Source organism: Canis lupus, chromosome 6 (assembly GCF_003254725.2).
Source record: "Canis lupus dingo isolate Sandy chromosome 6, ASM325472v2, whole genome shotgun sequence".
NCBI classification, from domain to species: domain Eukaryota; kingdom Metazoa; phylum Chordata; class Mammalia; order Carnivora; family Canidae; genus Canis; species Canis lupus.
This window is the reverse complement of record NC_064248.1, coordinates 14,455,294-14,476,821: the sequence shown is the minus strand read 5'-3', so window position 1 is coordinate 14,476,821 and position 21,528 is coordinate 14,455,294. Positions and strand designations below refer to the sequence as shown.

Sequence of the window (21,528 nt, the reverse complement as noted above, 5' to 3'; positions counted from 1 at the left end):
TCCCACACTGCCTGTCATTTGGGGGCTTTCAAAATAAGTAACCATGCAGCCATGGGGGCAGCTGGGTGCTCCCCACCCCCACCCCCTGGGGCTTCCGTGCTGCCAGGCGGCTGAGCGCGCCAGGTCCAGGCTGGGGGGCCCCTCCCTGCTCGGTTTAAACAAACTTCCCTTCACCTTGGGGCCATCACAGCCGACTAGACTTCCTGAGAGGCAGTGGCGCATCTGAGCTCCAGGCTTCACTGGGGTGCGGGGGGGGGGGGGGGGTCCGGGTCTCCGCACAGCTGGGGAAGAGGTGCGGAGGTGGGGCTGCTCCAGACGCCTGGGACAGAGGACAGACAGCGGACTGGGTCCCCACCACCCTTCCCCAACCTGGCCCACCCCCCGGTGGTCAACCCCGGGACTGCCTGGAGGCTCCCTTTCCTGCTGGGGGCTTCCTCCAGTTCGGGCCTCTCTGGGCCTGGGGCGGGGCGGGTGGGGAATGACCAGAGACGGTTTGTCAGACGGACAAGCCCCTCCTGCTTCTGCCCCAGGCCCATCTGCCCCCGCCCCCCCCACACTGAGCCCCAGCCTGGCCAAATGTTGGAGGTGACCCCTTCCTGAGCCCAGGGTGGGACACAAACACACAAGGCCCTTGGGGCATCACTAGGAGAAACCCAGGGACCTGGGGCTCCTGACTGCACCCCTGGAGGTGGTCGGGCTTATGTTAGCATTCTGGGTTGGGAGCTTAGAGCTGTGGCTGCCCCTCCCGTGTCCCCTACCTGCTCTGGTGCAGGTTTGTGGGGACCCTCCCCCTACTGCCGTGTGCAGTCCACTTTGGTCCTTGGGTGCCAGCTGCTGGGGAGAGCTGCTGCTCTCTCTCCCTGCCCAAATCAGCCTTCCCCAGGACCCACCAAAATCCCCGGGCACGCCCCATTCTTGCCCTTAAAAGTTCGTATCGTGAACCTGAAAGTTCTTACCAGTATGTGGTCAAGAAGAAAGCTCCAGCCGGCAGCAGCAGGCCACTCAGGCCACCCCCGCCACCATCCTGCCCACCCCCGGCTCTGATGGGGGGCTGGCCGTGCCACATCCTCGAGGCCCGTCCTGGCGGGATCCTTGGGGCCTCCACCCAGCAGAGCCACGGTGAGCCCCAGACCAGCAGTGTTGCGGGAATGCAGGAGTGTCCTGAGCTCCAGGATGGGTCCCGCAGTCCCTGGGACCGGCCCTGCCCGGAGTCTCCCGTCCTCTGAGGACCCAGCGCCCCCTGCTGGCCATCTATCTGCCTGACTCCTGGAGACGCTCTTTCCACCACTTACAGACCCTGCTCCTTGACCTCCCAGGGCTGGGATCAAAACACCTGCTGCCCCCCAGCCCGCCCTGGGGCTCCGAAGGCCCCTCCTTCCTGGAAACCTTGCCTCCTGGCTCCCAAGCTCGCTCGCCCACCCTGCTCCTGTGTCCATACCAGGTTGCTTTGGCCTCCCCTCCCCCAGCCCTGCTCCCTTGGTCCCCACTACATGGTCACTCCCCAGATCTTACCTGCCCCAACACCCCACTCTGCATCCACCTCCTGTCTGTGCCACTCCCTCCCTCCATTTCCTGACCCTGGCGGACCCCCAGCCCCCCTCACACCTCATGGGCTCATCCTTCCCTTCCCCAGGTTCAGTCATAACCTTGAGCTCACCTCTACCTCTCTTGGCTCTTGCTTCTATGTTCTCTCTCAGCCAAGCCTGTCCTCTGCGCCTGGGCAGCTGAAGGGAAACACTGCCCTCCGGGAGTTCCAGAAGGAGCCTCTGGCCGTGGTGAGTCCCCTGTGCCCGCGTTGTCCCCACCTGCTCTCTGGCTCCCCTGCAGTCTCTGCCCCCACCCCCCACCACTTCCTCGGCCCCTCTACTTCATGAGATCCACCCCCCATCTGCCCCCACTGCTGCCCAAACAGCTGACAGCCAGGCCAGCAGGGAGTCCACACTCCCATCTCTGGTCAGCCCTCCACTGTGACCTGGGTCCCACCCTTCTTGGTGACTGAAGGCCACTCCATAATGAGCTGTCCCCTCTTCCCTCTGCAGCCATGCCATGTCAGTCTGTCCCACATGCTGTTATCTGTCCTAAAACACACACACAGGCTGGCACACACACACTCCTCGGGGCCACACTCCTTCCAGGTGTGGCAGTTTTTCTACGTTGCAGCTAAACTCAAAGAGGAGGAGTCACATCTTGCTGTCCCCGCATCCTCTCCGGTGCTCTCCAGAGCCAGCTGTTAGGCTTGTCCAAGGCTCCCGTGGTGTCCAGGTGGCTGAGCCCACTGGTCTCTTCTGGTGCTCCTGGAAGGAACCTGGCCATCAGCAGCACACAACATGGTCCCTCGTCTCTCCTCCACACTGTCCTCATGTGGCTGCCGGGACACCCCCCCATCCTGGGCTCCTTCTGCCCTGCTGGCCGCTCCTCCCCACTCTCAGACCCCAAACACTGGCGCTCGGTCTCCTCTTCTGCACCCATTCCCTGAGGGATGTCACCCAGGATCGTGGCTTTCAACAGTGTTCAAGCCAAAGACTCCAGCTGACTGTTGCCACCTAGTGCTCTCCCCTGACTCTCAGACTCATTGTTCCACCCCTCCCTGTGCCACCTCTGGAGGAACCAATAGGCATCTTAGGCTCAACATGTCCAAAACAGGACCTTTGACCTTCTGATCCCAAACCTGCTCCCTCCCCAGCTGCCTGTCTTATTTTATGACAACACAGACCCCTACCTGCAACGGCTCGACCTGAACCCCACACCCACACACAGTGTGGGGGAAGTGCTATTGGCCTGCCTTCCAGAACCCACTCCTTTCTCACCACTCCTCGGCTGGCCAGCACCGGCTGGGCTGCCCTCCGCTCTGGCCTGCACCATTGCCATCGCCTCCTACCTGCTCTCCTGCTTCTGCCCCTCCTCCCTTCCCAACTCGCCAGCTAGGGCCATCCTGTTAAAATGAATGTCAGGTCGTGTCAGATGCTCCACGGCATCCTCCTCCTGCAGAGTCAGCCTCCCAAGTCCTTAGGAGACCCACTGGCTCTTTGCAATCCTCACACCTGTGCTTCATCTCTGACCACTCTTCTCTGCCCCTCCATTCCAGCGACCCTCGCTTTTTTCGTGAACACACCAGCCTCAGGACCTTTGCACAGGCTGTTCTCTGCCCGAAACACTCATTCCCCAGATATTCTCCACACTGTGGGCAGAAGGGTAGTCCCCAAAGATGTTCACATCTTAATCTCCATAACTGATGAGTATGCTAACCTCACAGCAAAGGGGACTTTGTAGATGTGAGTAAATTAAGAACCTCGAGATGGGGAGATTATTATCCTGGATTATCCAGGTGGGTCCCATGCAATCACAAAGGTCCTCATGAGAGGAGGCAGGAGTGTCAGGGTCAGACCGAGGGATCTGAAGGTCCGCCACTGCTGGCTTTGAGGATGGAGGAGCCGTGAATCAAGGAATGTGACAGCTTCTAGGACTGAGATGTCACTGTGCCTTCTCTGACACACAGACAGGGAAACTGAGGTCCCAGAGGGTCAGGAAGTGCCTGGACTCTTTCCCTTGTGGGGCTCTCTTGCCTTTTGGGCTCCTTGGCCTGATGTCCCCAGTTCACTCTCCTTACTGCACCCTGGAGGCCTCAAATGTCTCCACCCCTGGGTGCTGGGTGTCCTCAGGAGCCAAACTGGGGTCAGCTGTCCAGGCAGCTGGGGTGTGCCGTAGCTCCGCCTGGTGTCTTCCACTGAGCCTTGCAGGTGCTTCGGCCACCTGTGCCCCAGGCATGGGAGACCAATGCTGTCTGGTGAAAGGGTGTGTCCCCCAATGCCCGGGGCTCTGAGCTCTCCTGGGAGGTGGGTGGTATTACCTTTGGGAGAGGAAAGGGAGCCGACCAGCGCCCCTCCAGAGCTCCGTGCTGGATTATGTGGCACCTTCCAGAGTCCCTTTCTCAGATGAGAATAAGAGTGACTGTTAACCCTAAAAACACAGCAGCCAGTTGTCACCAGCAAAACGAGCTTACTTGGGAAGGGCACAGCCCCTGAGACCCCCACCTGCGCACGAATCACAAACACGGCTGGCAGCCAAGGGGCGGCGCCTGCTTATATATCCCCACGGGGGAGGCGGGGCTGCTCTGGACAGAAGCCCATTGGAGGAGACCCGAGCGGCTGCTTCTCATTGGCTAAGCGGTAAGGCCTCTCATTGGCTGGGCTGTTGCTGGAGGAAGAGATACACCTGTGTCTTCGCGTTGGGTGGGCAATTGGGGCCCATGGTCCCTGCTGGCCTCCGGGCACACAACGGGCTCCTTTATTCCTTTTCTGGCCATCATCCTGCCTGTGGGGTAGGGGTAGGAATGGGAAGGGCCCCAAGGAGGCCAGTGCCTGGAGATGCCCCCATAATGGGGCCCAGGAAATGCACTTCCCTGGGGACACACCATCGTTCCCACATGGCCCCCTTCAACACCCCTGCCTAAGGCCAGACCTGTCCCACTCAGAGGACACTCTGCACAGGCTTCCCACTGCCTGAACTCCTGGGTTGGGTCGGGTCCCCACCTACCTCCCCCTGGGCGGAAGGGGGCAGGGCTCTTGGCTCCTCAGCAGGTGACCACACTGCCCACACACTGGGTCAGGAGCCAAATCAACTCGGGAAACGGGGCTTGTTTTTTAAAATGTTTATTTTAAAACATGAAACCCAAGCTGAATAGAAACCACAGAAATTACATTGACGAGATTTTTAGTTATCTGCCAAGAAAAATAAAGCCCCCAAAGAAATAAAAATCAAACCCCAAACCCAGTTAAAAATCAAAAACAAAAAATTAAAAAACACAGCGACAGCACATACAGCCATGGCCCTACAGAGGTTGGAGGAAGATGCTGGAAGAAGATGCCGAGTGGTTCAGGCCTCAGTACCCCCTTCCCGCTCAGGGCCCTAAATCACACTGGGGAATGGGTACCAGGGCTGGGAGGGGAATTGGAAGGGTTGGAGTCTTAACAAAATTATATTGACTTATATGTTATATGTAACAAAATGGTACAGCACACAACCATTATGGTTAAACAGAAGGCCCTGGCCCCTTGGTAGGGGCCCAGGGAGGCTACCCACCTCCCACAGGGCTGGGCAGGGGTCCCGGGTACCGCGGGAAATGGTGCTTGGGCTGGAATTGCATAGTGAGATGGGGTGGGTGGATGCTGGCCCAGATGTCCCGGCTGGCCCCTGCCTACTTGCCCAGCCTGTCCGGGCCTGGGAGCCAGCTGGACCCTCTGAGGCTCCAAGGCCCCTGGTGGTCCTCCCTCCCACCTGCCACCCACTTTGTCAAGGGCCGCCCCCCAGATGCAGGGCCTGCAGGGAGCGAGGCCGGGGAGGGATGTGGACAGGTCACTGGGATGGGGGGGAAGGGGACCCTGAAAACTCAGAAAGAAAACCAATGGCGGGACCTGTTCCCCTCCAGACTGAGGCTTGGGTTTGAACCCCCGCTGATGATTCTCCTTTTCCTTTATTCAACCTCGGTGAGTAGAAGGAACTCGATGAAGTCACAGACGGGGCAGGCACACACGCATACGACGCACGGTGGGGACTCCCAGGACGGCCGAGGTCCACAGCCTGTCCAGGCAGCGCCCGCCTCTCATGCTATGTACATTCACATTGCGGGCGGCCTTTGAGGGCCGCGGGCAGCCTTTGTGCTTCTGAGCAGCGACAGAGCGCACGGCAGGGACCAGGCAGGACTGCTGGGGCCTCCCTCCTGACGCCGGGCCAGGGACGCTCTCGCCACTGGTGGAGCCCGGAGGGAGCACTGGGCAGGCCTGCCGTGGGGGCCCAGCGCAATGGCCGGGGAGGCCTGGGGCACACAGGGCCCTGCGGTGAGGTTTGGCCACGCCCACGGGCTCAGATGCAAGGCTCAGGGCCCCAGGCCCACCTGGGGCACCCCGTGTTTGCTTGCTCACTCCCCTCCTTTCCCAGGGGCGGAGGTGGCCCCAGGAGTGGGGCAGATGTGGCCTGGCCCCCAGCCCACCTGCCCTTTTGGTCCCAGATACCAGCACAGAGAAAGGATCGTGGAGGAGGGGCAGGTGGCATCTCCCCAGGCCTGTCCCAGGGAAGGGCACTGTCCCGCTCTGGAAGGAAGAGCCCACATGCCCGTAGGCGGCCTGGCCAGTTGCCTGCTTCCCACTGGAGGACCCTGGCCCGGGCCCTCCCTCATGGCTGCTGGCTGGTGCTCCGCAGCCCCTGGCCTGACACACAGGCCAGAGCCTCTCTGTTTCAGGCTGGCCAGGCCAGGGCTGAGACTGGCAGGGGACTTCCCATCCTGACTTGCCGGTGGCACACCCTCCACGGCAGGAAACACAGCAAACATTGTACACTAAAGCCAAAGCACCTTAGGGAAGCCTTGCTCCCACTTCACAGGTAGGAAGAATGAGGCCGCAGGGACCTCGGTCCTACAGCCCAAGGGACATTGGTTCCCAAGGACACAGTCGTCCTGGGGCAGCACCTGCCCAGGGACAGGTCTCCAGGCTTTCAGGCTGCCTGTCAGTCTACAGCCCTTCCCCAGCAGCACCCCAAGAAGAAAACGGCTACTCCAGCCCGACTCCCAGCCGGTTGTCCTAGGCTCACCTCTGGCCTGGACTAGGGGTTACATGTTTCGGCTTGGGGTCGGCCAGGGGCGCTCGCAGAGGTGAGGTTAGTGGTTAGTCCCAAGAGGGGTGGCAGGGGCCGAGGGCACATTCACAGCCAGCTCGGGTCCAGCCCCAAGGCCGGACTCGGGACACTGCGCCTGTCCTGGACAGAGAGGGAGCTGACAAGGGAGCGCTGCTCGGCCCGCAGCCCCGCCTGCCCTAGGATGACAAATGTGGTTAGTGCAAAAATGAACCGGACGAGCTGCCAAGTCCTGGGGTGAGGGAGGGGTTTGGCACCAAGAACATGGCCAGCCCTGGGGGGTGCAGCCTGGGCTCGGCGTGGCACCTGCCGTCCTCCTGCCGCTGTGGACGGCTGGGCTCCACGGGCAGGGTGGGCGCTAGGGGAGAGAGCGGTGCTGGGTGGGAGGCAGAGAAATGGGGGCCTCCCCAGGAGGCTTCTGGCAACCGGCAGGAGGGGGCCTGTGGTCAGGTGGAGTGAGAGAAAGAGGAGCTCCCCGGGAACTTCCTGCACAGGAGCCTACCGGGCAGGTGCACGCCGAGGCCCCTCCAGCTCCCTGGCGCAGAGGGGGTGCTGCACAGCCTGTGAACCAAGTGACGCACAGAAGCCTTGAGGGCGCAGGAGAAGCATCGGAGCTGCGGAAGGGAGAGAGCAGGCTGGGGCGTGAGCCGAGATGGGGGTCCGCAGGGTTGGCGTGCTGCACAGTGTCGGGGACACAGCACTGAGCTCAGCCCCGAGCAGGGCTCGGCGAACCCAGATCCTCAGAGGTGGAGGGGTGTGGGGAGTGAGGGCTGGAGGGCCCAGCATTGGTGGCATCGCTGCCCTGGTCCGGGTGCATGACCCGAGGAGAGCTCCTGCATCTCCAGGCCCCTGTGGGAAGGGGAGGGGAGGGCGAGCGGCCGCGAGGGTGCCTGCAGCAGGCCTGGTGAAGGTGCGGAGGGTCCGGCGGGTGGTCACGGGTGTAAGCGGCAGTGCTGGCACAGGGAGGAGCAGGGCGATTGGCACGTGGGCGGGTGGCCGGCCGGGGCTGTCTAGTGGCCGCTGCCGCTGGAGTCGGGGCGAGGCTGGCTGGTGGCGAGGTATTTGGCTCTCATGCTGGAGGTGTACTGGAGGGAGATAAGGGGAAGAGGGGGTCAGCAGGGCGTCGGACGTGGCCTGTGGGCCTTGCTGAGCCGAGCCAGAAGCACCCCTGCGGGCAGGACAGGATGGGAGTGGCACGGCTGGCGGAGCCCTGGCAGAGGGGCTCAGAGGAGCCGGCTGGCCCGTGAGCAGAGGGACAGCCCCTGCGCCCCAGGCTCAGGATGGGGACCAGCGTCCTCTTCTGGCAACAGGAGCACACTCAGGCATCTGGGCCCCCGGCCAGGCAGAGCTCAGCCCTACAAAGAGGCAGCATTTGGAGGCTCCCCAGCCGCACCCCCAGGTGCCCAGGACCTGCGGCCACAGGCAGGTTGCCCTCAACGGCTGGGCTGAGGGGACGTGGTGAGGCCTCCTCTCCGAGCAAGATCCTGATCGAGGAGAGCATCATGCAAAGGCGGAGTCAGGTTATGTTCGAGAAAGGGTCAGGCGGTCCCCGAGGGCCCAGACAGGCAGGGCCATGGGCCACAGGAACAGGGAGGACCCACGGCTACACTCTGCCCTGTCACCTGGGGAAAGGAGGGCCCCTCAGGCCGGGGTGATGCTGCTGCCTGCTCAGGAAGGGAACAAAGCGCGCATCCTCCCAGCTCACGGACGCAAGAACGGACGCAAGGATGGAGGTGGTGGGGGAGGTGAGGCAGGTGGGGGAGGGCAAGGGCTGCTTGGCTACCCTCGTCCAACCTGAAGCACGAGGGTTTCGATGTATGTGTGGGGTCCACAGGGAAAGACACAGAGGAGGCGGGTGTTACAGCCACAAGCCCAACGGGGTGTGGATGAGGGCCATGCCCCGGGCTGCTGGTGGTAGAGAGCGTGGCAGGCTGACCCCGCGCCTCAGTCTCCGCACCACGGCCCCTAGCTCAGGAGGGACAACGCTCCCCGGACCTGACAGCCCTCCTGGAACTCCTGGTAGGGAAGAAGGTCATGAGTGCCGGTGGGCCGGCCAGGACATTGTCGGAAGGAGGAGCAGTGGGCACCAGGGAGCCATGTCATTCCACGGACATGCAGCAGGGGGTGGGCGCAGCACCCCAGGCCCCTGAAGGAGCCCAAGCAGGCGGGCACAGACATGTGGGGTCGGCTGGGAACAGCTTGCACGCTTGCCTGCATGCACCTGTGTGTACTTTTGAACATGCAGGGTGGCCCCTCAAGGGCCGGGCCTGCTGGCCGCACCCCCAGGGGTTAGCTCACTGAGCCTAGGGCCCAGGTGCAGGCACGCCCTCGGGCCTGGGCAGATGGTCTCCTTGCTGGGAAGCAATTAAGAGGGCTGGGAGCAGCTGCAGCTGGGCCAGGGGTAGGGAAGGGGCTCACGGCCCAAGGCCAGCATGAAGTCTCTGGCGGGGCTGGTGGCTGACAAGTCTGCAGGCCTGTAAGGACCCAGAGCTGGCCCAGCGGGTGCCTGGCTGAGACGGCCCTGCTGTGGGGCAGCAATCAGCAGAGAGCACGCGGCAGGCGGTGCAGGGAGGGGCACCTGGGGGGTCAGTACCTGTCACTCTGAGGGCACGGCCACCACAGCGTTCAGGCACTATCCATGGGCTTAAACTGCCAGCCCGCGTGGCTGCCAGAGTCCAGGGCCGCCAGATAGCGCTAGGAGGGCCCGGGGTGGGAGGGGTGCAGGAGAGAGAGAGAGAAGAGAGAGGGCGGCCTGAACGCCAGACTGTTGGGGCTGGGGCAGGGGAGGGGATGGAGCAGAGTGGCGATGGGGAGGGCCGCTGGAGCAGGACGATGGCTTGCAAGCCCACACAGCTCCTGGCACCTGGGGCCACTGCACAGACCTATTTCTGAAGGTGGGTGAGCTTCAGCTTCTCTGGCCCTGTCCTTTGCAGCCCATCACCTCCAGGAAGGCCACCAGGGCCCCTGTCAGTCAGCAAACTCCTTCTCTTTTGCACCAAACCAACCTGTCCCCTCTTTTCTGTTTCAACCCTGAGGCCAGAGGGGACACTGGCTAGAAGAGCCTGAGGCTAAATTCTTTGCTGAGTTCAGGAAGTCCGTGGAGGAAATGAAAGGAAGTGGAACAGACTGGGGAAGGAGAGCCAGGGCCCCTTAGGGTCAAGCTGACCCACCAGGTAGCCAGCCCCCAGCTGCCCACTCTGACCCCAGGGCACCTCCAGCACCACCATGTCCTGGGGCCAGATGTCCACTGGAGAGCCCCGGCTCAGGAGACCCCTCACTCCGGCGCTGGGGGCTCACAGCAGCAGCCCCTGGGGCCACACTGAGCAGGAGAGTGACACCAGACCCCAAGGCAGCAGGGCGCCCCCCTCAGGCCTGCCCCCCACCCACCAGGCCTGGGACTTACTGAGGGCGGCGGGGACTCGCGCCCGATGAGGGGGGTGTTCTCACAGCGTGGATTCTGGAAGTTGGCGTTCTGGCTCCTGCGGTGTGGGGAGAGGGGCCGTGAGTGGCTCCAGCCTCGGCAGTCCCAGCGCTGGTCAGAGGCCACTCTGGAGCCAGGTGGACCCCATGTCCACCCTGCTCTGCCTGGCAGCCTCTGGCCCTGGGCGTTCTCATTGCCTCCCTGCATGTGGCCCACAGTCAAGTGCCTGGGGTGCCCGTGATCTTGGCAGAGTAACCAGAGCTCAGTGGCCCACCTGCCTGCCTCAGCCCCACTGGAGCCCACCCCCAGCCTGGAAGCCTGCCCGCCACATGGCTGGCCCCAGGCCCTCCACCACGGCACCCTCACACCCTAGACACAGGGCCTCCATCTGACCGAGTGGCCTCACTGTTGTGGCCACAACACAGGTTTGCTTGGATGACCCCCCACCAAGCCCTGGCAGCCCCAGTGGGGGGCCCAGCTCTGATGTGACCCCGCTGTCTTGAGGCCCCTGCCCCGGCACCCCCACAGCTTCTTGGCTGTATTGGGCACTCTGAGCTCCACACGCCTACCCCAGGGCCCAGGTCTGCCTGGCTCTGCTCCCTCACCTCCAGCTCCGGATGCTACTCACATGTACTCGGTAACAGGGGCATTGCTGACGGTGTGGGCCGCAGCTGGAATGCTGGTCTCACTGCCATAGCTGCTGCCACAGCTGTACAGGCTCGGCATGTGGACACGGTAGAGGCTGTCGTGTGTCTGCCTTGGCCCTGGGGCCGCTTCCTCCTCCCCATCCTCGTCAGGGCCTCTGCAAGGAGGGACACCCGGCACAGGTTCACACCCTGGCCCAGGGCAGCCAGCCAGGACACCTGAGTGGGGTCAGCTTGGATGTAGATATACCTTGTTCCAATCCTGGCTTGGTCACAGATGGCCTATGGCACTGTGGGCAAGTCACCCTGGCTTCGTCCTCTGTGAGTCGGGGGTACCAAGGGCCCTGACCTTCAGCCTGTGCACAGGGATGCTGTCTGCCTTGAGGGAAAGGGAGTGCAGTGCCTCCTTGGGGGCAGAAGCGGTTGGGGGCCTGGAGGTAGGGGTGCCCTCTTCTGGCCCTGCAGGTCCCAGCCTGCACCTCTGGGTGGCCTGAGCCCAATCCTCCTGCTCTGCTGTGCTCTGGCTTTCTATCCTCTCTGCTCAGGCTACTGCAGAGCGAGGCAAGAAGCTGGAGCTAGGCCTTGGGCATGCTCAAGGATCTTCATGAACTGCCTGTTCCCAGGTCAGATTTATGGCCAGGCTGCCTGGTGGTGATGGCACAGGTTAGCCAGGCCTGGGTTCACGTCCCACCTCCCAACCACCAGCTGGGTCACCTTGAGCAGAGGGCCTTCCTCTCTGGGCCCCTTGCAGTGAGATAAACAGAATAGGGGTAGCAACTGGTTGAGGGTCAATTACCAGCCAAGCCCAAGGGTGGGCCCTTACACGCAATGGTTCATCTAGTGTCTACCTGACTCCAAGAAGGGTATACTCTTACAACCCCCATTTTACAGTTAAGGAAATGGAGGTCCAGAGTGGCTAAGCGACTTGCCCATGGTCACTCAATAAGCAAAGGCAGAACCAGGATCTGAATCCAGGCCATGTGGTTCCAGGTCTGTTCTCTTAGCCACTTCCCTAGAGCTGCCATCTTTAGTATTTCTGCCACCATCACTACCAGATTCCTCACTGCTACCACCACCACCACCACCATCACCATCATCATCATCATCACCATCACTATCATCATTATCACTACCACCACCATCACCGTCATCATGACCATCAACACCATCACTACCACCATCACCATCATCATCACTACCATCATCATCATCATCATTGCCATCATCATCATCATCATTATTACCACCACCATCATTATCACCATCACCTTCATCATCATGATCACCAACACCACCACTGACAGCATCACTACAGAATACAACAGAGTAGAAATCCAGACAGAAGGAAGAGATCTGAGCTGAGCTACTTGTTATCAGAGCTGGGCCACCAAGAAGCAGTCACAGCCCAATAGGAAGTCACAGCCCAATAGGAGTTGGTAAGTCTGGGAGATCAAGTGTAAGGGCCCAAGCAAGGGAAGGGGCCTGGCTCCTCCATATACCATTCAACTCAGTGCTGATCAGGGGGACTGAGGCAGGGGCTGCCAGGACCCCCACATCAAAGATCAGGACATAACAGCCCCATAGGAGGTAGCTGCCATCCTGGTCACCCAGCTGAATGGGCCACGAAGGCCACAGCCACCTGGACCCTCCCTGTAGAAGCTGCAGGTCCCTGTAGCTGGATAGCTGCTTTTTCCACCCACAAGCCCTGCACATGTGCACCCAGGGGCACGGAGACGGACAAGACATTGTGAGGAGAGCCGGGCAGAAGAGTGGAGGGGCATGATGCACGGAGCCAGCACTAGCAGGCAGGAGACCTGGCTCCACTTGCCTGCTCTGGTCTTGTATGTCACCTGGGCTGGGAGCTCCTCTAGACTTAGTTTTCCATCTGTGAAACGGGGCTACTCCCCTCGGACTTGCCAGCCTCAGAGCGCTACAGAGGCTTACAGAGTGTCAGGAGGTGAGGAAGCATTTGTTCCTGTCCCTGGGGACTAAGACATGGGTGTCCGGAAGGCACGTCCCTAAAACACCTTCCATGCCATATGGCCTGGGGCAAGCGCTGAGTCCCTCACCTTTTCTGCTGCCAAGTGTGGGGGACACTGCAGACGATGGAGCTGAACATGAGGGCTGTGACGAAGGAGAAGAGGGCCAGGTAGATGAGGCCCTCCACGCCGTCATAACAAAAGCCCGTCAGGGCCTGCACGTAGTCCTGAGGCCAGACGGCACGGGGACAGCACGGCCCACAGAGACCAAGAGAGAGACGGGGAAGGGAGGGTGAGATGAGACATGCCAGAGCCTCAGTCCAGCCCGCTCCTGGCAGCCTGGACCCCGCTGGCTCCAGTCTGGGCTTTGGACCCACCAGCCCTTGGTGAGCTCCCATTCTAAGTCCCCATCCCCCAATTGTTCCTCTCTGCTCCCTGCTGTTCCCCCAACACCCCAGCTTCTTCCTCTGCACCCCCTCAGCTACACCCTCTGCCCTCCACCCCCAGCTGCTTTCTTCTGTTCCCCCAACACCTCAGCTGCAACCCTGTCCCCAGCTGCTCCCTTCTACCCCCACCCCCCTAGCTACTCCTCCTGCCGCACATCGCCCCCCAGCTGTTCCCCCTGCACCCTCTCAAGAGGCTGGCTCTCACCAGATGCAGGCTACGGCAGTCCACCAGGGCAGTAAGATGCTGCAGGTTCACCTCTGTGCCGTTCAGCACCTCCTGGACTCGGAGCAGGGGATCCTGGAGGGACACATAGCACACAGGGTCAGTACCACGGTCGAGAGGGGGCACTCGAGCCAGGCACAGGTCCCCTGAGAGCCCTCCGGTGCCTGTCCACCCACACCCTGCTGTCAAGACCACCCTTGACCCTGCAGTCTTGGCACACGGACCCTGGTCTTCTAGAAACGACAGCAGTAGTCTGGGTCCTGGGCTCAGGGGCACTGCTGAGGACATGAGTGTAGTGGGCAAAGTGAGACCCACCAATGCCTGTCAGAAGGGGAGCAGCGGCAAATACCCATTTATCTCCTGATGGGGGCCCTGGTGTTTTAAAAATTCTACTTTAAGGGACAGTTAAAGGGAAATTTTTCATGATATTTCAGGTGACAAAACATCATCCAAATGCTCTGTATAGCTGGATGCTGTAGTGTGCGTGTGTGCATCTGTGCATCTGTGTGTCTACGGGCACCGCTGTGCACACCCTCTCCATGGAATGATGACCTCCCAGAAACCCTCCAGGGCGGATAGGGTTCCTCCAATACCAGCCACAGGACCCAACACTGCAGGTTACGGTGTGTATTCTAAGGGCGCCCTGTGATTCTGAAATGGGCCTCAGAATGACCTAACTCACTGTTAGGGGCTGAATTGCGTCCTCTCACCCCCTCCCCAGATTCATACATTGCATTCCTAACCCTGAATACCTCACAATGGGACTATTTGGTGGTGGGGTCTTTCAGGAGGTAATTAAGGTAAGAGCGGGTCATCAGGGGGACCCTAACCCCACAGGACAGAGGTCTTGTAAGAGGAAGGGGTCAGGGCACAGACATGTGCAGAGGGACAGCCACGCGGGGACACAGGGAAAACAAGGCGTCCACATACCACGGAGAGAGGCTGCGAGAGAAGCCAGCCCAGCCTGAGCCTGGTCTTGATCACCCCGACTTGCAGCCTTAGCATGTAAGGAAGTAAATCCCTGTGGTCTACACCCCCTGTGCGTGGTACTCCCACACAGCACACAGCACACCCACATACCCACTCACCCACTCACAAAACACCTAGAGGATGCCCTGGCCCTGACAGAAACAAGAAAGAAAAGGAAGGAGTTTTAATGTATGTATGTATATGTGCATCTTTTTAACTTAAATTCGGTGAAGTTTGTTGCAGAAGGTCCAGCCGGTCACAAGAGAAGTCTGAGAGGTCAGCAGTGCGCATGGGTGGTGCCCAACCCACTTGGCAGTGTGCGCACCAGGCAGGCCCTATAGGATGACCCCCGCAGGCAGACCCCCACAGGCAGACCCCTGTGGGATGACCCCTGCAGGATGACTACGACAGGGTGACCTCTGTGGGATGACCCCTGCAGGCAGACCCCCATGGATGATCCTTTGAGGATGACCCCTGCAGGTGGACCCCCATGGATGATCCCCTGAGGATGACCCCTGCAGGCAGACCCCCATGGATGATCCTTTGAGGATGACCCCTGCAGGTGGACCCCCATGGATGATCCCCTGAGGATGACCCCTGCAGGCAGACCCCCATGGATGATCCTTTGAGGATGACCCCTGCAGGTGGACCCCCATGGGATGATCCTGAGGATGACCCCTGCAGGTGGACCCCCATGGATGATCCCCTGAGGATGACCCCTGCAGGTGGACCCCCATGGGATGATCCCCTGAGGATGACCCCTGCAGGTGGACCCCCAAGGGATGATCCCCTGAGGATGACCCCTGCAGGCGGACCCCCATGGATGATCCCCTGAGGATGACTCCTATGGGTGGATCCCCATGGATGATCCCAAGGATGACTCCTGCAGGCGGACCACCGCGGGATGATTCCCACGGGATGACCCCCACAGGCAGACTGGCACCTCCTAGGAGGCTGAGTTTTGTCAGGAGCACGGTAATGGACGGATGTATGGGACCAAGTGCTCAGGCCCCAGAACACCTCAGGGGAAAAGCTGCCACCTCTCCAGTTCCCGGAACAGCCCCCATGGGCCGGGGGTGGACTTCACTTTGTTCCTACATCTGTCCCCATGTTCCCTTGATGTTCTTTTTTTCAAATTCAAAGAGTTTGTATTACTTTTCAAATAAAGAACAGAATTATTTTTAAAAACCTCTCCCAAGCCCCCAGGGCCACAGATGAAGGGGAGGAGGAGAAGCCTCTCCATGGAAGGACTCCCAGCAAGGTCCCAGCACGAGCAGCCTGAGCTGGGGCACCGGGACAGGTGTTGCACTGAGCCCTGCTCACCCTGCCGCCCACTCACCTTGGTGGCCGGGTACTCCCGGGGGACCGTCTTCAGAAGTTCAGCCACAACGTCCTGCATTTCCACCAGCGCCTTGTGGCTGCCAGACAGCTTCTGCTCCACAGAGAGGCAGGCTGATTCAGGAGGGGTGGGGCACTGGCTCCCGGTCCCACGGCCCCACCCACACACAGGTCAGCCAGGTTGAGATGCTTGGGGCTCAGGCCAGCCCCAGGCACTCCACTCTGTGGGCCTAGAGAACAGAGCTCCCCAGTGTCCAGAGATAACACAGATCACCGAAATGATCTTCAGAGCAGGTGGTTTTCAGGACCAGTAGGCCACGCAACCATGTGGAGAGACAGGCAGTGGGCCAAAGCGTTTCCCCCCAAATTTCACCATGACACCTGTCCAGTTATTTCCCTCCCACAATGAGGCATCCCTGAGTCGCCAAAGACAGTTGGATTTGCCCTGCAGGGTGGCCAAGGGCAACCCAAGAAATGAAAGAAACTCCAGGTATTTGGGGGGCATTAAGCAGTCTACCCCAAGGGGCTTACACTAAGGGCATCAGGGCGCCAACCGCAGGGGCAATTAATGAGGTCAATATGGCATTCATCCAGCTGTCCCTGATGGCGCCTTGGGTCCTGGGGTCTACTGAGGTCTGAGAGAGGGACTGGGGGGCTGCGGACATCTGGGCTGTGGGGGTCAGGGCCAGTTTGGTCTTCTGGGGGCAGGAGAAACCTGGGCACTCACCTGCTGGAAGGGGTTAGAGGCACGGGGCGAGCAAGCCAGGTAGTACTGCAGGATGTCTGTGGACAGAGGTCAAGGTGGCTGTGTGAGGCCAGACATCCATGTGTGCTATGCCTGTGTCTATGTGTGTGCCCACATGTGTGCTCACACAGGCACACGTGTGTGGGTGTCCACACTGGTATGTAATTTTGTAGCTCTATATAGGTCTGCATGTGTGTCTGCACACACGTAGACATGTGTGTGACACGCGTGTGCATGGGTACGTGCATCTGTCTGTTGTGCCTGTGTGTGTTCGAAGATGTGTGAGAGGGGAGGTGGCTTGCAGAGAGCCCAGGCCCAGGGCCCAGACCCTTCTGCTCCAAGCGGCGTCCCTGCAGCACGCATGATTGCCTTGCGGGGGGCAGCCCTCTTCCTCCCTTCCCTCTGGGGCAGCAGGCAGGGCACCAGGGGTGGACATGGGGTCAGAAGACACCTAGGCATGCATCTGTTCCTGGGTCACCAGGGCAGAATAACAGTTCTTAGGCCAGAACATTACCCCACGGAGGAGGGGATGTGACATGTGTGTTGCAGCCAGGAGGCCTAGGACTCAGGTGGCCTGTCTCCCCATTAAAACATGTCAATTTGGCATCTCACATTTGAAAATGGGGATTCACTTACAATTCTGATTCTGAGAACCCTGGGAGACCCGAGCCTGGCTGGAGCTGGGGGAGAAGCCCTGTCTGCCTGCCCCACCTCCCCCCAGTGGGGTCAGGGCTCTTGCCTGAGGCAGTGATGCTGGCTTTGGAGTTCCAGGCACCTCCCTTCTGGGAGGAGCCCTCTAGTGCCCGGTGCAAGATGGGGACCAGGAGTAGGAGCTTGGGCACAGGGCTTCCCACAGCCCGGGCAGCTTCTCGCACAGCTCCCACACTCCCACACTCCGCCCCTCTGGCCTGGGCTCCCACCCAGCCTGTGTGAAACCCACTTCACTTTGGCCACCTGTAAATGGAGCCAGCACGCTGGCCGTGGTTCTGCCTGGCTCTGGGAGGGGTGGCCTGTGGCTTGCAGGTGGGAGCCCACACTCACTTGAGGTGGGGGCAGCTCGAGCTTGCTAAGGACCTAAGAGTCCTGAGCAGTGAGGACCTGGGGAGGCCAGGGACACTGGTGAGCACAGCAGGCCCACCCCTCCCCCACTGGGGGGCAGACAACCTGCCCTCCAGGGGCCTCCTCGGGCTTGGGTGGAACCAGTTCCTTTAACCAGATAAGCTAAAGCCAGCCCATATTCTCTTCCCTGTGGCTTTCTCAGGCAAAGAGGGGAAGATGGTCCCAAGAGGGCCAGCATTTGAAGGCTACTCAGAACCCCTGTCCCCACGGAGACAGCCCCTCTACCCTTCTCTCAAGGAACACACACAGCAGGGCAAACTGATGAGCTGAGCACCTTCCAGCTCTGGCTGCACCTGAGCCCGAGTCCTGCATGTACCTGCTTCCTGGGATGGCCCAGACCCGCTCCCGGCAACCTCCTCCGTCCGTGGCCCCCGTGGCTCCCATGACGACAGTGGCTCAGGCAGAGAGCAGAGCCCTGGGTTGCTCCCTCCCTACACTCTGCTTCTCCAGGTGCCCCAACATGCTGCCTCACAGCACATCCCCATCCACCTCTTACCCCGCTGGCTGGAGGCATCCTATCTCCTGCCTGGAGGAGTACGACAGCCTCCCTGCCTTCCTACTTGACCTCCTTGGCACTCCAATAGCCCAAAGCAGCTTTTAAAAGGCAATCCAATCCTGGATCAGGTCTCTTCTGGGCTTCCCACCCTCCAACGGACCCCCAGGATTAAGCTCAGATTCCTGTCCTCGACCTTGCCTGCCAGCCTCCCCATCCTCTCCTTTCCCAGGTAGTCTATCTTCTGCCTTACAAACACATTAAGTCTGTCTCTGCCTCAGGGCCTTTGCATAAGACACATAGCCTTCTCTGGTTCAATTTTAATGCCACCTCTTTGGCAAGCCACACCAACTGCTCTGAAACAGCCTGTCATCACTTGCCTTGCCTGCCCCCTGGTCACCTGCCTCCACCCGCATCCCATGCTCCACTGTCTCTGGCCTCACACAGCACCTGTCATCATTCTCAGAGCACACCCCCCCCCCCACAGAAGGTGTTCCTGTTCACTCACTAGCCTCCTCATCTACGGTAGTCCTGCCTCCCCCAGACTGAAAGCCCATGAGGGAGAGGATGCCTTGGCCTCACTCAGGTGGGTCTCCTCAGCCTGGCCACCGGGGGTGGGGGGGTGCCAGCTCAGACATAACTGCAGACTCACCCCCACTCAGCACCGAGTGTTCCTCCACCATCCTGGTCACATAGGTGTCGGGGTCCACACAGAAGTCACTGGAGCCCTGATGGGTGCAGGCAAGGAAGATGGGGTGACCAAGCTAGGCCCCCCAACCTTCAGCTCTCACAGATAGAGCCTGGGCCCTGGGTTTGCTCTCAGCCCAGGAAGGTAGAATATGGATCTGGGAAGACACCGACTTGCTGCGTGCCCATGGAAAGGTCCCTACTCCATGGGGAACGTCAGTGTCCCAGGGGAGGGTGGGAAGGGAGAGAAGTGTGACATTCCCCACCCCAACCCCATGCCTAGGCCAAGCAGACCAGATCACACTTCCCCCTGCCACTCACCACAGACACGGCCAGCTCCAAGCCTAGGGCGCCCCAGCTGATGACCAGGGCCAGGACCCCCAGTAGGCAGACCCTTGGGGCAAAGAAAGCCAGTCAGCACCCTTACAGCTAGAGTGGCTGCAGGCCAGAGGATCAGCATCCTGGGAACATCTAGGGGTCTGCCCACACAAGGGCTGCTCCTCCTGCAGTCTGGCCTTAGCTAGAGTGACCCGAAGGCTGGGCACAGATGATCTCCCTCCTACCTGGGCTGGGCTCGAGTAGGGCCCAGGGTAGGGCCAGGGAGGGCCAATCTTCCTGCTTACCCCTCCCTCTAGCAGACGATGGGTCCTGGCCTTCACCCTGCTCTCCATGGCGTGGCCAGAGGGACCTGGTAGCCTGGGCCAGACCCTATGGGGCTCAAACCCTGCGGGGCGCCTCCTCAAACCACCAGGCAGGGTTCTTGCTGGCCCCTGCCTTACTGGAGGCCTGACCTCACCTGCCTCCCTTGGTCCAGTCACTCAGGCCTCCCCGCTGCTCCTCATACCCCCCGCCCCCCTCCAATGCAGGCTGTGCCCTGGTGGTCAGACATCCCTGGGTCCCTTGGGCCTGCGCTCCAGTTTCCCCATCCCAGTGAGCCACCTCCCCAAGGTGGCCAACTGAATAAGTGATGCAGCAGGGACTGCTGCCAGACTGCCTCCAGGCCAAAGACAGAGCCCCCAGCTGGGCCTTCTGGTGTCCTCATGACTAAGTGGCCTCTGGGTTACAATGTGCAGACTTAAGGGGCAAGGAGCCCAGTGGGAACTGAGGACAGGCAGGGCAGATGTGCGCACCACAGGGGCACAGGTCCAGGACACAGGAGGAATGTCAGAGGCTCCCCATGGCCGACCTGAGGCTAGCTGCACAGATGGGGGAGGGCGAGGCTGACTTAGAAGATGGTGCTGTGGGTACCCCACCCCTGCCCTCTGCCCCTCTGCCCCTCACGCCCACAGACTTACCCAACCAGGATGCCTTTGGAGCTGCGGATGAGGCCCACCAGCACCAGCAGGCAGATGGCCACGTCAAGCAGCAGAAGGCCCAAATAGCCCAGCCACCTGTGGGCACATGGTGGGTGTGGGTGGGGCACAGAGGGTGGGGGCGGTGGTACTGCAGGGGCGGAGCTAGCGCAGGGGCAGAGCTGAGGGAAATAGCCAGGGGTCCAGGGGAACTAGGCCCCAAACCACAGCTCTGACCCCAACCAGCCCAGGGAGGTCCACCTCTCCTGCGTGGGCAGAAAAGAGGGCCATCCGCACCTGTACCAGTCGTAGACATCGGCCTGCTCAGCCAGCACCTCCAGCGACACGGCGGGGTTCCTCCAGAAGGGGATGGCAGCTGTGTAGCCCAGCAGCGTCTCAAGAAGGCCCTGCAGCCGCTGGACCGCACGCAGGGGCTCTGGCCGCGCAGCCAGCTGCCGCTCCAGGCTCTGCAGGCTAGGCTCCGCCGAGCGGTTCAGGGCGGCTGCCGTGTCCCACACCTGCGCCGGACCAGCGGCCAGTGAGCCCGGGCACAGACGGGCTCCCCGCTTGTCCCCCCGCACACACCCACCCCTCGCTCACACACGCAGACACGGGGCCCCCTCCCCACCGGGCGGCCACTCACGCGGTCCTGGACCCCTGCCACTGTGCGGTTGGCGTGGCGGAGCGAGTAGGTGGCCCGATGGATGCCGTCACTGGTCTCCCCGTTGCCATAGAACCCCACGGCGATGCCGGCGCTGGGACAGGGTGGAGGGTGGGGGGAGGGGGGAGGGGCGCGTGAGGGCGGGGCGCCCTGCACTGGGGAGATCCGGCCTGTCAGGCCCGCCCCCACCTGGCGGGCCAGGGCCCGCGCTCACCTGCAGACCAGCGTGGCGATGATCACGCACCAGGCGGTGCAGCAGCAGTCGGCGTCCAGGTGCTCTTCGCTCTTGCGCCGCCGGCAGCACAGCCAGAAGGAGTAGAAGAGCAGGAAGAGGAGGTCCAGGGCGAGGCAGGCCAGCGCGGTGGCCCCCAGCAGCAGCAGCGCCTGTGGGAGGTGGGGAGGCGCTGGAGGTGTGGCCCCCTGCCGGGCTCTGCTGCACCTAACGCGGCACCCGAGCACACTCCCACCCAGCCGTCCCCCCAATGCTTGGGTGGCTGGCCTGAGCAGGCCTGAGATCCCACGGACGCCCCGTCCTTAACCCTGTACTGGCCATCAGGACTGGAACCAAGCTACACTTGGAGGTCCAGGAGGTCATGGCCATGGGGTCCTTCCAGGCCCTGTGCCCTCCGCGTTGGAGCCCAAAGCAGGATATGTCTATTCCGGGGCCTCTGACCAAACCCAGGAAGGAGGGCAGATGGCCACGCGGCCCAGGAAGGCCCCTAACCTCCTGAGCCTGCTTTCTTTTTTGTATAAAGGGGGCAACCTCTCCTCAGAAGAGACTGGTAGAGTGTCAGCGAGGGCACGCCTGGTAGGGCCAGGCACGCAGCAGAGCCCTCACCGTCAGCCTGGACCCTGCTCTGGATCTGGCCACCTTCACAAGCCCCTGG

At 61.3% G+C, this 21,528-nt stretch overlaps 1 protein-coding gene across 2 annotated transcripts in view; it reads right to left on the bottom strand.

The window, feature by feature from the left end:
* Positions 1–4,633: 4,633 nt before the first annotated feature.
* Positions 4,634–21,528, bottom strand: part of TTYH3 (tweety family member 3) — a 30,225-nt gene continuing 13,330 nt past the window's right edge. The window contains exons 2-15 of one of the 2 annotated variants that reach the window (XM_049111193.1): positions 20,856–21,025; positions 20,624–20,735; positions 20,278–20,498; positions 19,984–20,079; positions 19,010–19,082; positions 18,654–18,729; positions 16,372–16,427; positions 15,646–15,738; positions 13,320–13,412; positions 12,759–12,895; positions 10,674–10,847; positions 10,028–10,103; positions 9,218–9,318; positions 4,634–7,709 (exon numbers count right to left, since the gene is read on the bottom strand). In XM_049111193.1, the coding sequence (XP_048967150.1) occupies positions 9,250–9,318; positions 10,028–10,103; positions 10,674–10,847; positions 12,759–12,895; positions 13,320–13,412; positions 15,646–15,738; positions 16,372–16,427; positions 18,654–18,729; positions 19,010–19,082; positions 19,984–20,079; positions 20,278–20,498; positions 20,624–20,735; positions 20,856–21,025 (1,446 nt within the window). In that variant the 3' untranslated portion in view covers positions 4,634–7,709; positions 9,218–9,249. The remainder of the gene's footprint in view (positions 7,710–9,217; positions 9,319–10,027; positions 10,104–10,673; positions 10,848–12,758; positions 12,896–13,319; positions 13,413–15,645; positions 15,739–16,371; positions 16,428–18,653; positions 18,730–19,009; positions 19,083–19,983; positions 20,080–20,277; positions 20,499–20,623; positions 20,736–20,855; positions 21,026–21,528) is intronic. The other variant, XM_025416103.3, reaches the window with a different exon arrangement.